We start from the raw sequence: 14,418 nt of genomic DNA on the forward strand, positions 1-14,418 counted from the left end.
TGTTAGAGGCTCCCCAGTTATCTCTTGTGTTAGAGACTCCCCAGTTATCTCTCCTGTTAGAGGCTGACCAGTTATCTCTCCACCCCCATGTGTGTGTTCCCTAAAGGTTGTAGCTTTAGTTTATGGAAACGTGTCCAGACTGGCAGGGAAATGTAAACGTGTGTACTCATTGATTCCACTCTTACGACTGATTAGCAACACACACCAGGGCTGCATCCCAAATGTCATCCTGTACCCTATTTAGTCATCTTATGCCCTTTTGACCAGGGCCTATAGGGCTCTGCACTATATAAAGGATAAGATTTGGGATGCATAGAGATGATATTGAAACCAAGCAGCTGAAGCCTAACTTGTTATTCATAAATTGCACAACAAGCTGTCAATAGGAACAGTGAGAGATAAGCTTGTTGGCTTGACTGTAGAGCCAACTTCTCTGGGCTTTGAGAAGAGAATTCAGCTCGCGTCCAAAATGGCACTATATTCCCTATATAGTGCACTACTTTTGACCAGGGCACATAGGGCTCTGGTCAGAAGTAGTGCACTATGTAGGGAATAGGGTGCCATTCGGGACACTTCTTCAGAGCTCAGAGACAGTAGGGAGAGGGCTTTCACAGCCAAGCAGGGACTTTACATGTCTGCTCTCAGCCAGCCTAACAGTGTAACGCTGCTGCTGCAGCTGAATTCAAAATGTGTCCAATGTTTAACAAACATCTTAGAAACAGTTTAGAGGCGCAACCTGTGCTCTACCAGATAGAGGGGACATCGATCTGGAGGAGATCCATTTATAATCAAAAGCTGCACTGTGTTGGACCCAAGGCTGTTTTGTATGGTGCAGGTAGTCAGCTACCCAAAATACAAATAAGGTGATGGAGGGGAAGAGGATGTTCAGCCATGTTTAATCAGCCGGGAGACAGGCCCAGGCCCAGGCCCAGACCCAAGGTAAAGAGAGAACAAATTAAAGAGAATGTTTTAGAGAGAAGTGGAGAAAGAATGAATAGTGAGAGAAATCGTGTTAGGGAAAAATAGAAAGAGTATTAACGATTGAGAAAGCAAGAACAACATAGAAGAAGACAGAAATGGGGAGAGAGATAGAAAGAAGAGTGCAGGTGTGAGAGAAGAATCAACAGCGGAGTGGTACTTACTGAGTCTGGGTCACTGAAGGATCACCAGCGGAGTGGTACTTACTGAGTCTGGGTCACTGAAGGATCACCAGCGGAGTGGTACTTACTGAGTCTGGGTCACTGAAGGATCACCAGCGGAGTGGTACTTACTGAGTCTGGGTCACTGAAGGATCACCAGCGGAGTGGTACTTACTGAGTCTGGGTCACTGAAGGATCACCAGCGGAGTGGTACTTACTGAGTCTGGGTCACTGAAGGGTCACCAGCGGAGTGGTACTTACTGAGTCTGGGTCACTGAAGGATCACCAGCGGAGTGGTACTTACTGAGTCTGGGTCACTGAAGGATCAACAGCGGAGTGGTACTTACTGAGTCTGGGTCACTGAAGGATCACCAGCGGAGTGGTACTTACTGAGTCTGGGTCACTGAAGGATCACCAGCGGAGTGGTACTTACTGAGTCTGGGTCACTGAAGGATCACCAGCGGAGTGGTACTTACTGAGTCTGGGTCACTGAAGGATCACCAGCGGAGTGGTACTTACTGAGTCTGGGTCACTGAAGGGTCACCAGCGGAGTGGTACTTACTGAGTCTGGGTCACTGAAGGATCACCAGCGGAGTGGTACTTACTGAGTCTGGGTCACTGAAGGATCACCAGCGGAGTGGTACTTACTGAGTCTGGGTCACTGAAGGATCACCAGCGGAGTGGTACTTACTGAGTCTGGGTCACTGAAGGGTCACCAGCGGAGTGGTACTTACTGAGTCTGGGTCACTGAAGGATCACCAGCGGAGTGGTACTTACTGAGTCTGGGTCACTGAAGGGTCACCAGCGGAGTGGTACTTACTGAGTCTGGGTCACTGAAGGATCACCAGCGGAGTGGTACTTACTGAGTCTGGGTCACTGAAGGGTCACCAGCGGAGTGGTACTTACTGAGTCTGGGTCACTGAAGGGTCACCAGCGGAGTGGTACTTACTGAGTCTGGGTCACTGAAGGATCACCAGCGGAGTGGTACTTACTGAGTCTGGGTCACTGAAGGGTCACCAGCTGAGTGGTACTTACTGAGTCTGGGTCACTGAAGGATCACCAGCGGAGTGGTACTTACTGAGTCTGGGTCAAAGAAGGATCACCAGCTGAGTGGTACTTACTGAGTCTGGGTCAAAGAAGGGTCACCAGCTGAGTGGTACTTACTGAGTCTGGGTCACTGAAGGATCACCAGCGGAGTGGTACTTACTGAGTCTGGGTCACAGAAGGATCAACAGCGGAGTGGTACTTACTGAGTCTGGGTCACTGAAAGATCACCAGCGGAGTGGTACTTACTGAATCTGGGTCACTGAAGGGTCACCAGCGGAGTGGTACTTACTGAGTCTGGGTCACTGAAGGATCACCAGCGGAGTGGTACTTACTGAGTCTGGGTCACTGAAGGATCACCAGCGGAGTGGTACTTACTGAGTCTGGGTCACTGAAGGATCACCAGCGGAGTGGTACTTACTGAGTCTGGGTCACCAGCTGAGTGGTACTTACTGAGTCTGGGTCACTGAAGGATCACCAGCGGAGTGGTACTTACTGAGTCTGGGTCACTGAAGGATCACCAGCGGAGTGGTACTTACTGAGTCTGGGTCACTGAAGGGTCACCAGCTGAGTGGTACTTACTGAGTCTGGGTCACTGAAGGATCACCAGCGGAGTGGTACTTACTGAGTCTGGGTCACTGAAGGGTCACCAGCGGAGTGGTACTTACTGAGTCTGGGTCACTGAAGGACACTTGTTCTGAAAAGCGCACTTTGGGCGGGTTGGTTCTCAGATGGGCCTTCTTAGCTGCACTTATAAAGGCTGACTTAGGTGACTAGAAGAGAGGAAAGACAAAGACATTTAGGGTTTATTAACGGCATTAACAATTCGAATTAAGCAAATTACAAAAGTTTTTATTTAATTTTATGCTTTGAAACCATCTTGTTATGTTTGGCAAAAACTTGATTTAGTTAGATGGTTAAATAATTGGGACGTTTTTCATGAAAGTTTAATTACATGCCTGACTGAACATGAGTCTGTAATTACAAAGGCAACAAAAAGACTACTACGTGTTTGTGCATAATTTAACCTTTATTTAACTAGGCAAGTCAGTTAAGAACAAATTCTTATTTACAATGACGGCCTAGGAACAGTGGGTTAACTGCCTTGTTCAGAACAACAGATTTTTGTCAGCTCGGGGATTCAATCTAGCAACCTTTTGATTACTGGCCCAACGCTCTAACCACTAGGTTACCTGCCTCCTCTAACCACTAGGCTACCTGCCTCCTCTAACCACTAGGCTACCTGCCTCCTCTAACCACTAGGCTACCTGCCTCCTCTAACCACTAGGCTACCTGCCTCCTCTAACCACTAGGCTACCTGCCTCCTCTAACCACTAGGCTACCTGCCTCCTCTAACCACTAGGCTACCTGCCTCCTCTAACCACTAGGCTACCTGCCTCCTCTAACCATTAGGCTACCTGCCTCCTCTAACCCCTGGCTATCTGTAAATTATGTCTGAGGGCTGGAGTGTGCCCCTAGCTATCTGTAAATGATGTCTGAGTGTTTGAGTGTTCCCCTGGCTATCTGTAAATTATGTCAGAGTGTTGGAGTGTGCCCCTGGCTATCTGTAAATTATGTCAGAGTGTTGGAGTGTGCCCCTAGCTATCTGTAAATGATAATAAGAATAATACTTGTGCTGGTTGGATAATATAAGGAATGTAAAATGATTTATACTTTTCCTTTTGATACTTAAGTATGTTCTAGCAATTACATTCAGTTTTGATACTTAAGTATATATATACTGGGTGACTTTCACTTTGACTTGAGTCATGTTCTATTAAGGTATCTTTACTTTTACTCAATTATGACTTTTGGTTACTTTTCCACCACTGAATGTACGGGAGGCGACTCATTAGAATATTTTTGGGCGTTGTTTGTTCACAGCTCTTTTTGTGCAACTGTGAGTGAGAGTGTGTCATTGCTGTTTTACACTATTACATGTTATGTAGGACTATGGCCAGAGATGGTGTCTTGTGAAAGACTCACGTATGGCCTTGTGTCAATTGCGAACAGTTGCCTAAGTCAAGTCTCTCTTCAGGGAACCCCAGCTGTTCAACTTGTCGATAAACACAACAATAAAACCTATGGAACTTTAACAATATAATAGTGATTAAACCAGATATGATATGTATGGCTCTTTCTATGACATAGCCACAGCTCCGTTCTCCGTAAAGGTTCTATAAAGAACCATAAAAAAAGGTTTTTATTTAAGGGTTTTTGGTGCTATATACAGTATAACCTTTTTAATGGGTTCTTTATATCACCATACAGGTTCCATTTAGAACCTTAAAAAAGTCCCATATAGCACCAAAAAGGTTCAGCCAAATTACCCTTATTTGGTACTATATAGAACCATTTGGTACTATATAGAACCATTTTTTATTTAATGTGTGTGAAGAGTATTTACTGACAATCACGACACACAGTACAAATAGTGAGAGAGAGAGAGAGAGAGATAGAATGAGGGAGAGCGAGAATGAGAGAGAATGAGAGAGAGAGAATGATGGTGAGATAATGAGGGAGTGATAGAATGAGAGAGAGATAGAATGATGGAGAGAGAGGAAAGAGAGAGAATGAAAGAGAGAGAATGATGGAGATAGAGATAATGTGGGAGAGAGAGAGAATGAAGGAGAGAGAGAGAGAGAGAGAATGAGGGAGAGATAATGAGGGAGAGAGAATGAGGGAGAGAGAGAGAATGAGGGAGAGAGAGAGAGAGAGAATGAGGGAGAGAGAGAGAGAGAGAATGATGGAGAGATAATGAGGGAGAGAGAGACAGAGAGAGAGAGAATGATGGAGAGATAATGAGGGAGAGAGAGAATGAGGGAGAGAGAGAGAGAATAAGGTAGAGATCTGTATGTGTGGTTGCTTCGTGTGTGAGAGGGAGACATGGTGGGATACAGAGATACAGATAGAGTTTGAGAACTTCAAGGAGAAAAGGCGTGAGAGAGAAACAGTGAGCGAGAGCTGTGTATTGTTACCTGGTGAGGCTGCAGCACAGTGAGAACTATGGAGTCTTTGCAGCATCTATAGAGAGGACAGAAAAGAGGAGAGGAGTGTGGAGTGGGTTAGGTAACACCAGGGCTGTGGCATTGGAAGAAACTGTCCTGTTCTTATCTCCTAGACCTCCTCTCTGTTCTCTGTGTTCTCAATGACTCATCTGTCTCATTATGTTTCCATGGAACACATGAGGCTTAGAGACAGACTATTTCTCCATGAATTTAGCCTTCAAACACACAGAACGATCCCCGCTGTACTGCTGCTGCTGCATTTACTGAAAATATTCTGCTCTTATGTGTTGTGTGAGTTCACACATTGAATGAACTCAGAAAAACATTCCCACCAAAGCTTTGTCCTGTCCTAGACTCACATAAAGTGTAGGCTATAGACGAATAACAATCTAGAGACACATTGCATTGGACTCGACTCATTCCTTATCTCCCCCCACCTCCCACCCCTTACCTTCCTAACCAAACCCACCGCCCTCCTCCCTCCCCCTCCCCTGTGGTGATATAAAGGATGTTACCTTACAAGGTCTATGACTCTCTCCCGGGAAGCCTCGCTCACCACCTCCTCATTGATGGCCAGGATCTGGTCTCCAGGAAGAAGCTTGCCGATGGACGGGCCGTCTGGGACAGCACACCCACACCCACACCCACACCCATACACCCACACACACACACACACACACACACACACACAGGCAGAGGAACGCTTAGTCTATGAGTAATGGACACACAAAGACATCAAACTGACAACACTCATATATCATCTCTCTCTCTCTATCTCTTGCTCTATCGCTCTCTCTCTCACACACACCCCTACCTACCTGCAGAGACGGAGCGTACAATGACTGGTCTCTGGCTGCCTGCTATGAATCCGAAGCCTTGGCTGGGGTGGCGCTGAATGCAGACCTGTCGAGCTGAAGCTGGGCCAGGAGTCAGGCTACCACTGTCCATACCATCCTGGCTCTCTTCTAACATCGCAGGGCTGCACCGGGAACACACACACACACACACACACACACACACACACACACACACACACACACACACACACACACACACACACACACACACACACACACACACACACACACAGACTCAGAGTATGTAGAAATGTGTTGTGACCCTACGTAGGGAGGAAGTGTAGTGTACCTGTCACATGTGTTTGTGTGTCCATCCTGGACCTTGGCCATCCCCTGAGAGGAGGGAGGAGCATGGGGCGGGGTCTCACAGAAAGGAGCTCGGTCTGATTCTCAATCATTCACCTGAGAGAGGTGGAGGATGGACAGAGAGGGGGAGTAGGGAAATAGTGAGGGGGTGGGGGGGGGGGGGGTGAAGGGAGGAGGAATGGAGGGGGTAGGGGGTAGGGCATTATATATGTGATGGAGTGGAAGGGGGAGAAGGAGGGAATAACATTAGATTGACGGGAACAATCACATGACTGAAGCAAATTCCAACAGAGCCTATAAGATTAAAGCCTATAAGACTTAAAGCCTATAAGAGTAAAAAACTCAATTGCTATAGGCCAGGGGTATTCAAATCTTACCCTACGAGGTCTGGAATAAACCAGGGGTATTCAAATCTTACCCTACGAGGTCTGGAATAAACCAGAGGTATTCAACTCTACCAGACCTCGTAGGGTAATAGACCAGGGGTATTCAACTCTTACCCTATGAGGTCTGGAATAAACCAGGGGTATTCAACTCTTACCCTATGAGGTCTGGAATAGGCCAGGGGTATTCAACTCTTACCCTATGAGGTCTGGAATAGGCCAGGGGTATTCAAATCTTACCCTACGAGGTCTGGTATAGGCCAGGGGTATTCAACTCTTACCCTATGAGGTCTGGAATAAGCCAGGGGTATTCAACTCTTACCCTACGAGGTCTGGAATAAACCAGGGGTATTCAACTCTTACCCTACGAGGTCTGGAATAGGCCAGGGGTATTCAACTCTTACCCTACGAGGTCTGGTATAGGCCAGGGGTATTCAAATCTTACCCTACGAGGTCTGGTATAGACCAGGGGTATTCAACTCTTACCCTATGAGGTCCAGAGCCTGCTGGTTTTCTGTTCTACCTGATCATTTATTGCATCCACCTGGTGTCCCAGGTCTAAATCAGTCCCTGAATAGAGGGGAATCATCCACCTGGTGTCCCAGGTCTAAATCAGTCCCTGATTAGAGGGGAATCATCCACCTGGTGTCCCAGGTCTAAATCAGTCCCTGATTAGAGGGGAATCATGCACCTGGTGTCCCAGGTCTAAACCAGTCCCTGATTAAAGGGGAATCATCCACCTGGTGTCCCAGGTCTAAATCAGTCCCTGATTAGAGGGGAATCATCCACCTGGTGTCCCAGGTCTAAATCAGTCCCTGATTAGAGGGGAATCATGCACCTGGTGTCCCAGGTCTAAACCAGTCCCTGATTAAAGGGGAATCATCCACCTGGTGTCCCAGGTCTAAATCAGTCCCTGATTAGAGGGGAATCATCCACCTGGTGTCCCAGGTCTAAATCAGTCCCTGATTAGAGGGGAATCATCCACCTGGTGTCCCAGGTCTAAATCAGTCCCTGATTAGAGGGGAATCATCCACCTGGTGTCCCAGGTCTAAATCAGTCCCTGATTAGAGGGGAATCATCCACCTGGTGTCCCAGGTCTAAATCAGTCCCTGATTAGAGGGGAATCATCCACCTGGTGCCCCAGGTCTAAACCAGTCCCTGATTAGAGGGGAATCATCCACCTGGTGTCCCAGGTCTAAATCAGTCCCTGATTAGAGGGGAATCATCCACCTGGTGTCCCAGGTCTAAATCAGTCCCTGATTAGAGGGGAATCATCCACCTGGTGTCCCAGGTCTAAATCAGTGAATAACTAGAGGGGAACAATGAAAAAAAGCAGTGGAACTGGCTTTGAGGTCCAGAGTTGAGTTTGAGGGGTATAGGCTATTTGTTGTTATGAAACCACCATCCATTTTCTTTCAAGCAAGCGACATTTGTGGTCCAGCCACAAAACAGCATGGCTTCTACACAAGGGCAAAAATTACTATTTTGAAGTTGAAAGATGCGATATCACAGAACACACTCTCCATCTGGGTCCCAAATGGCACCCTATTCCCCTGGGACACTAGTCAAAAGTAGTTCACTACATCACTCCATTGAGTCCCAAATGGCACCCTATAACCCTAGGGCTGTAGTCAAAAGTAGTTCACTACATAGAGATAGGGTGCCATTTGAGATGCGACCTGTCTCCACATCTCCAACACACTCAATAGATCGTGTTCTACACCGAACAAAAATATAAACACAACATGCAACAATTTCAAAGATTTTACTGAGGTAGAGTTCACATAAGGAAATCAGTCAATTGAAATAAATTCATTAGGCCTATGGATTTCACATGACTGGGAATACTAGATATTTAAAAAATATATATATTTCACCTTTATTTAACCAGGTAGGCCAGTTGAGAGCAAGTTCTCATTTACAACTGCGAACTGGCCAAGTTAAAGCAAAGCAGTGCGACACAAACAACATCACAGAGTTACACATGGAATAAACAAACATACAGTCAATAATACAGTAGGAAAACATCTATATACAGTCAACGAGAGCGTACAGGTCGCAGTGCTGGGTAGTATATGGGGCTTTGGTGACAAAACGGATGGCACTGTGATAGACTGCATCCAATTTGCTGAGTAAAGTGTTGGAGGCTATTTTATAAATGACATCGCCGAAGTCAAGGGTCGGTAGGATAGTCAGTTTTACGAGGGTATGTTGGCAGCATGAGTTAAGGAGGCTTTGTTTGCGAAATAGGAAGCCGATTCTAGATTCAAATGGTGGTCACAGATACCTTAAAAAAAAAGGTAGGGGCATGGATCAGAAAACCAGTCAGTATCTGGTGTGACCACCAATTGCCTCATGCAGCGCGACACATCTCCTTTGCATAGAGTAGGTCAGGCTGTTGACTGTGGCCTGTGGATATTGTCCCACTCCTCTTCAATGGCTGTGCGAAGTTGCTTGATATTGGTGGGAACTGGAACACGCTGTCGTACACGTCGTTCCAGAGCATCCCAAACATGCTCAATGGGTGTTCTGTCTGGTGAGTATGCAGAATTGTGTACATATCCTTGTGACATGGGGCCGTGTATTATCATGCTGAAACATGATGTGATGGCGACGGAGGAATAGTACAACAATGGGCCTCAGGATCTCGTCACAGTATCTCTGTTCATTCAAATTGCCATAGATAAAATGCAATGGCGTTCATTGTCCGTAGTTTATGCATGCCCATACCATAACCTCACCGACACCATGGGGCACTCTGTTCACAATGTTCAGCAAACCGCTCACTCACACAACACCATACTCGTGGTCTGTTGTTGTGAGGCCGGTTGGACGTATTGCCAAATTCTCAAAAAATATGTTGGAGGCGGCTTATGGTAGAGAAATTATCTTGGCAAAGGAGAAATGCTCAGTAACAGGGATGAAACAAATTTGTGCAAAGAAAGACGCTTTTTGTGCGTATGGAACATTTCTGGTATCTTTTATTTCAGCTCATGAAATATGGGAACAACACATTACATGTTGTGTTTATATTTTTGTTCAGTGTAGTTTCTTCCAAATCTTCTGACCCCAGATAAAGAATGTACACCGGATTGAACAGAAGAAGAGAGAGTGTGAAAGAGGATTTGAGGATGTAAACAGAGAGAGGGAGTGTTTACATGCACTGCAGGCCTTTTTTAAAATACATCTGTCAGAAAGCAAAGTACTTAAAATCTGTGTAAGGCAGAACAACTGAATGAACCTAGCTTCTAATGGCTCTAGTGACGAAGAGGCAGCTGAGGTCAACAACAACAACAACACATTCTCATTTCCAGATGCCTGCGTGGGAGTTCGAGTTAGAGGGAGGGACAGAGAGGATACACATAGATGAAGAGAGATAGAAAGAAACGGTGATATACCATTGTTTTATCTCCTTTTAGTGAGCTGCATATTCTGACAGTGTCTGCTTAAAGATGAGACGCTGATTGGAATTTGAATGGGACAGATTGCATCTGGAGGACTAGCATAAGACACAGAGAGAAAGAGATAAAAGAGAGAGAGAGACAAAAGAGAGAGATAAGAGAGAGAGCGAGAAAGAGAGAGAGAGATAAAAGAGAGAGGAAGAGAGATAGATAAAAGAGAGAAAGAGAGAGAGAGAAAAGAGAGAGAGAAATAAAAGAGAGAGAGGGATAAAAGAGAGAGAAAGAAAGAGATAAAAGAGAGAGAGATAAGAGAGTGAAAGAGACAAGAGAAAGCGAGAGAGAGATGGAAAGTGAGAGAGGGAGACAGAGATAAGGAAAAGCTAAATGTTATTCAGATACTGATGATCCATTTTACCCACAGTGTCGGGTCTGTGGAGAGGCATAGATAAATACAGGGATGACAAGCCATCAATACATGAGCACAGATGATTCAGTGGAGTCAATGGTTGATATTTATGGTCTGTCACATTTGCTTTTCCTGATAACGACAGAAGGGCATTGGAGGAAAATGTCACCTCTCCAATCACAGCGCAGCGTTAATGATACCTGACTAATCTATGACAGGCGATCAATTGACGATTTATATCCATTTCAAAGATCTCTCCTCAAGGGATAGACTCATTATAGCAGTATGCTAACAATTAACTAAAAGGATTATAATTTGTGTCCCAAATGACACCCTTTTACCTTTATAGTGCACTACCTTTATAGGGGATGTGGCTACATTTGGGAGGAAGACATAGCATGATATCAACCCAGCTAGCACTTTTGGTTTCTTGGAAGTTGTGGGAACATATGTTTTTGGTTTCACATTGGTTGTGGGAATGAAGCATACGTTTCGTGACCGGTAAAACAGAACAGAAGTGAAAACTGCACCTGTACTGGGAATGTATGTTTAGTAGATTGCAGGGAGGTTCTGAAAACGTTTCTGGGGGGTTTTATTAACGTTCTGAGAATGGAAGTTCTAGGTTATTTTGAGTTTTTTAAAATATCTTCCTGAAAACTTACACTGAATGTTTCAATGACATTGCTATCTTATTTTGGCTTAACTCCAAGCATAGATAGAACACATGGAGATTAATTTTCTTAGCCCTGATCATGCAAACACATTTTAGTTGTTGTGACATGGCATCACTGAGATTCAAACCTATAATCATCTGTTCTTTACTCATGGCATTAGTCCACAACGCCACCAGGACGGAGCTAGCATGCTATATATATTTTTTCCCATGCGAAGGTGTTCATTTTAGTCTATTCAAACAGACCGGATTTCAAACGGGGAAAAAACGAATTAAGATCAGGTGTGGCCAATTAGTGGGTACAGCCAACACACCTAAACACACTTGGCCAGGTCGCAGTTGCAAATGAGAACTTGTTCTCAACTAGCCTACCTGGTTAAATAAAGGTGAAATAAAAAAATAAAATTAACAAGATAGAGGATATTGAGAGTTTTGCTGATGTTTAAAAATAAATGTATATGTTTTTAAATAGGTATTATGTTTTTTATAAAAAGTTTTCTAAATGTTCTGGAAACAATTTGAGAACATGACTTTAAATAAAACCGCAAGGAAACCTGTAGGAAACGTTACGCTGGACTACTGAAATTCCTACAAAAGAACGTTGTTTCATAACGTTCTTGGAACAATTAGAGAACATTCCCAATGTCAAACCAGTTGGAGAACGTTCCTAAAACATTATCCAAAATGAACACAATGCAACAGTAAACATGTCGACCCCCACAAATGACGCAACACCCCCCTTGAGCCAATTGAGATATCGCGTGAGACTATTGCGTGTGACTATATTACTGTAGGTCTCGCCTTGGGCCAATCAGTTTCATTTAGTAAATGCTGGTTCTCTATGGCAAGACAAATCATTCTGCCAAGTTTTGTCAAAATCGGGCCAGTGCTGTCTGACCTATAACGTGTGATTAGCAACTATCTATCCTGTACCATTCCCAAAGAGTTTATGGGAAGGTTGTAGGCAAAATAACCATAGGACAACCACGCTCTCACCAAGCGCCAAGAAACATGGTTCTTAAAATGTTATGTGCTAGTTGAGAAGGCTCCCCTGTCAGTATACAGACTGCGTCCTCACTGGTTCCTAGCAAACAGTGAACGTTCATACATTAGGTAACCATATATTGTTTCCTGGGAAGTTGTTTTCAGGAACTTGTGAAACTCCTGATGTATAATGTTTGTTATTTATGGTAATTCAGGCTGAAGTGTGACGGTATTTAAGTCCTAACTGTTGCTTAGACTCTCTTTGATTCTATGTATCGAGAATCACCAGCTGTTGTTGCAAAACCTACTCATATTCTGTGATTAAGCACTTGTGACTAAGTAGCCTATAGCTGTCACAATGTAATTGTTCTTTCTCTCTACCCCACTCTTTCTTTCTTTCTCTCTCGGCACCCTGCCACCTCCCACCCTCCCATCTGCATTATCGCTCTCTCTTTCTCTCCGCCCATTCTCTTTCCCCTCTCTCTCTTTCTCTCTTTGCTTCCTCGCCCCTCTCTCTTTCTCTCCGCCCATTCTCTTTCCCCTCTCTCTCTTTCTCTCTTTGCTTCCTCGCCCCTCTCTCTTTCTCTCCGCCCATTCTCTTTCCCCTCTCTCTCTTTCTCTCTTTGCTTTCTCGCCCCTCTCTCTTCCTCCTCTCTCTCCATTTTTCTCTGCTCCCTCTTCACTGTCGGGAGGGAAGGAAACCCATTCTGTTGCGTCCTGATGGAGTCTCATAGGGATTGGTTATCCATCAGTGGTCTGTGACGGCTGTATACCATTATGCATGTCAATGGCTCCTCCACACCGCCCTGCCAGGGCTGGGTACCATTATGCTTGTCATATCTACTCAGCACCGCCCCTTCAGCCCATCCCTGCCAAGAGAGGGAGCAGGATTTGTGTTCTGACCAAGGAGATAGCATAAATATCCCTGCTAAGGAGAGAGAGCCCACACTTTTCCTCTCCAGCCACAGACATTACTCACTGGGGCCAGAGCCCGGAGTCCAGTGGCCATTACCCCGGAGCCAAGAGCCAAGAACCCAGAACTTGGAACCTGTAATCTATTCTAGAACCTATAGAACAAGTGTCAGACATACAGTAGACAATACATCAGTCCTATATCTATGGTGTAACTTAGGCTTGAAAAGTTCTGGTAACTTTCCCAAAATTCCCTGCTTTTCCAAAAACCTACTTTATTCCCCTCTGATTATGGGAATCTTCTAACTGGGATTTCTGGAAAACCTGGGAATTTTTGGAAAAGTTTCCGGAATTTTGCAACAATAAGACAGCCTGCGCACACCGAAGAATCTCTGAGTTCAGCAGGCCAGCTAAAGAAGATCTCTGGTGTTCAGCAGGCCAGCTAAAGAAGGTCTCTGGTGTTCAGCAGGCCAGCTAAAGAAGGTGTCTGGTGTTCAGCAGGCTAGCTAAAGAAGATATCTGGTGTTCAGCAGACCAGCTAAATAAGATCTCTGGTGTTCAGCAGGCCAGCTAAAGAAGGTCTATGGTGTTCAGCAGGCCAGCTAAAGAAGATCTCTGGTGTTCAGCAGGCCAGCTAAAGAAGGTCTCTGGTGTTCAGCAGGCTAGCTAAAGAAGATCTCTGGTGTTCAGCAGACCAGCTAAATAAGATCTCTGGTGTTCAGCAGGCCAGCTAAAGAAGGTCTCTGGTGTTCAGCAGGCTAGCTAAATAAGATCTCTGGTGTTCAGCAGGCCAGCTAAATAAGATCTCTGGTGTTCAGCAGGCCAGCTAAAGAAGATCTCTGGTGTTCAGCAGACCAGCTAAATAAGATCTCTGGTGTTCAGCAGGCCAGCTAAATAAGATCTCTGGTGTTCAGCAGGCCAGCTAAATAAGATCTCTGGTGTTCAGCAGGCCAGCTAAAGAAGATCTCTGGTGTTCAGCAGGCCAGCTAAATAAGATATCTGGTGTTCAGCAGGCCAGCTAAAGAAGGTCTCTGGTGTTCAGCAGGCTAGCTAAATAAGATCTCTGGTGTTCAGCAGGCCAGCTAAATAAGATCTCTGGTGTTCAGCAGGCCAGCTAAAGAAGATATCTGGTGTTCAGCAGGCCAGCTAAATAAGATCTCTGGTGTTCAGCAGGCCAGCTATATAATATCTCTGGTGTTCAGCAGGCCAGCTAAAGAAGATCTCTGGAGTTCAATGCGGTTGTGTTCTGAATGAGTGAACCCAATCCTTTCCCTTCACAGTTTGATTGACAAATTAATTGACAAA

The 14,418-nt window shown here is 45.2% G+C and overlaps 1 protein-coding gene across 5 annotated transcripts in view; it reads right to left on the reverse strand.

Annotated features, from left to right (window-relative positions):
- LOC129858447 (FERM and PDZ domain-containing protein 3-like) overlaps positions 1–14,418 on the reverse strand; it is a 142,820-nt gene that overhangs the window by 25,536 nt on the left and 102,866 nt on the right. For 3 of the 5 annotated variants that reach the window (XM_055927688.1, XM_055927687.1, XM_055927691.1), the window contains exons 2-6: positions 6,338–6,450; positions 6,010–6,170; positions 5,707–5,809; positions 5,162–5,207; positions 2,852–2,956 (exon numbers count right to left, since the gene is read on the reverse strand). In XM_055927688.1, coding sequence (XP_055783663.1) covers positions 2,852–2,956; positions 5,162–5,207; positions 5,707–5,809; positions 6,010–6,170; positions 6,338–6,378 — 456 coding nt within the window. In that variant the 5' untranslated portion in view covers positions 6,379–6,450. Of the gene's footprint in view, positions 1–1,142; positions 1,158–2,851; positions 2,957–5,161; positions 5,208–5,706; positions 5,810–6,009; positions 6,171–6,337; positions 6,451–14,418 lie in introns of those variants that run through there. The other 2 variants (XM_055927689.1, XM_055927690.1) reach the window with 2 other exon arrangements.

This window comes from Salvelinus fontinalis, chromosome 6 (assembly GCF_029448725.1).
Source record: "Salvelinus fontinalis isolate EN_2023a chromosome 6, ASM2944872v1, whole genome shotgun sequence".
Lineage (NCBI taxonomy): Eukaryota > Metazoa > Chordata > Actinopteri > Salmoniformes > Salmonidae > Salvelinus > Salvelinus fontinalis.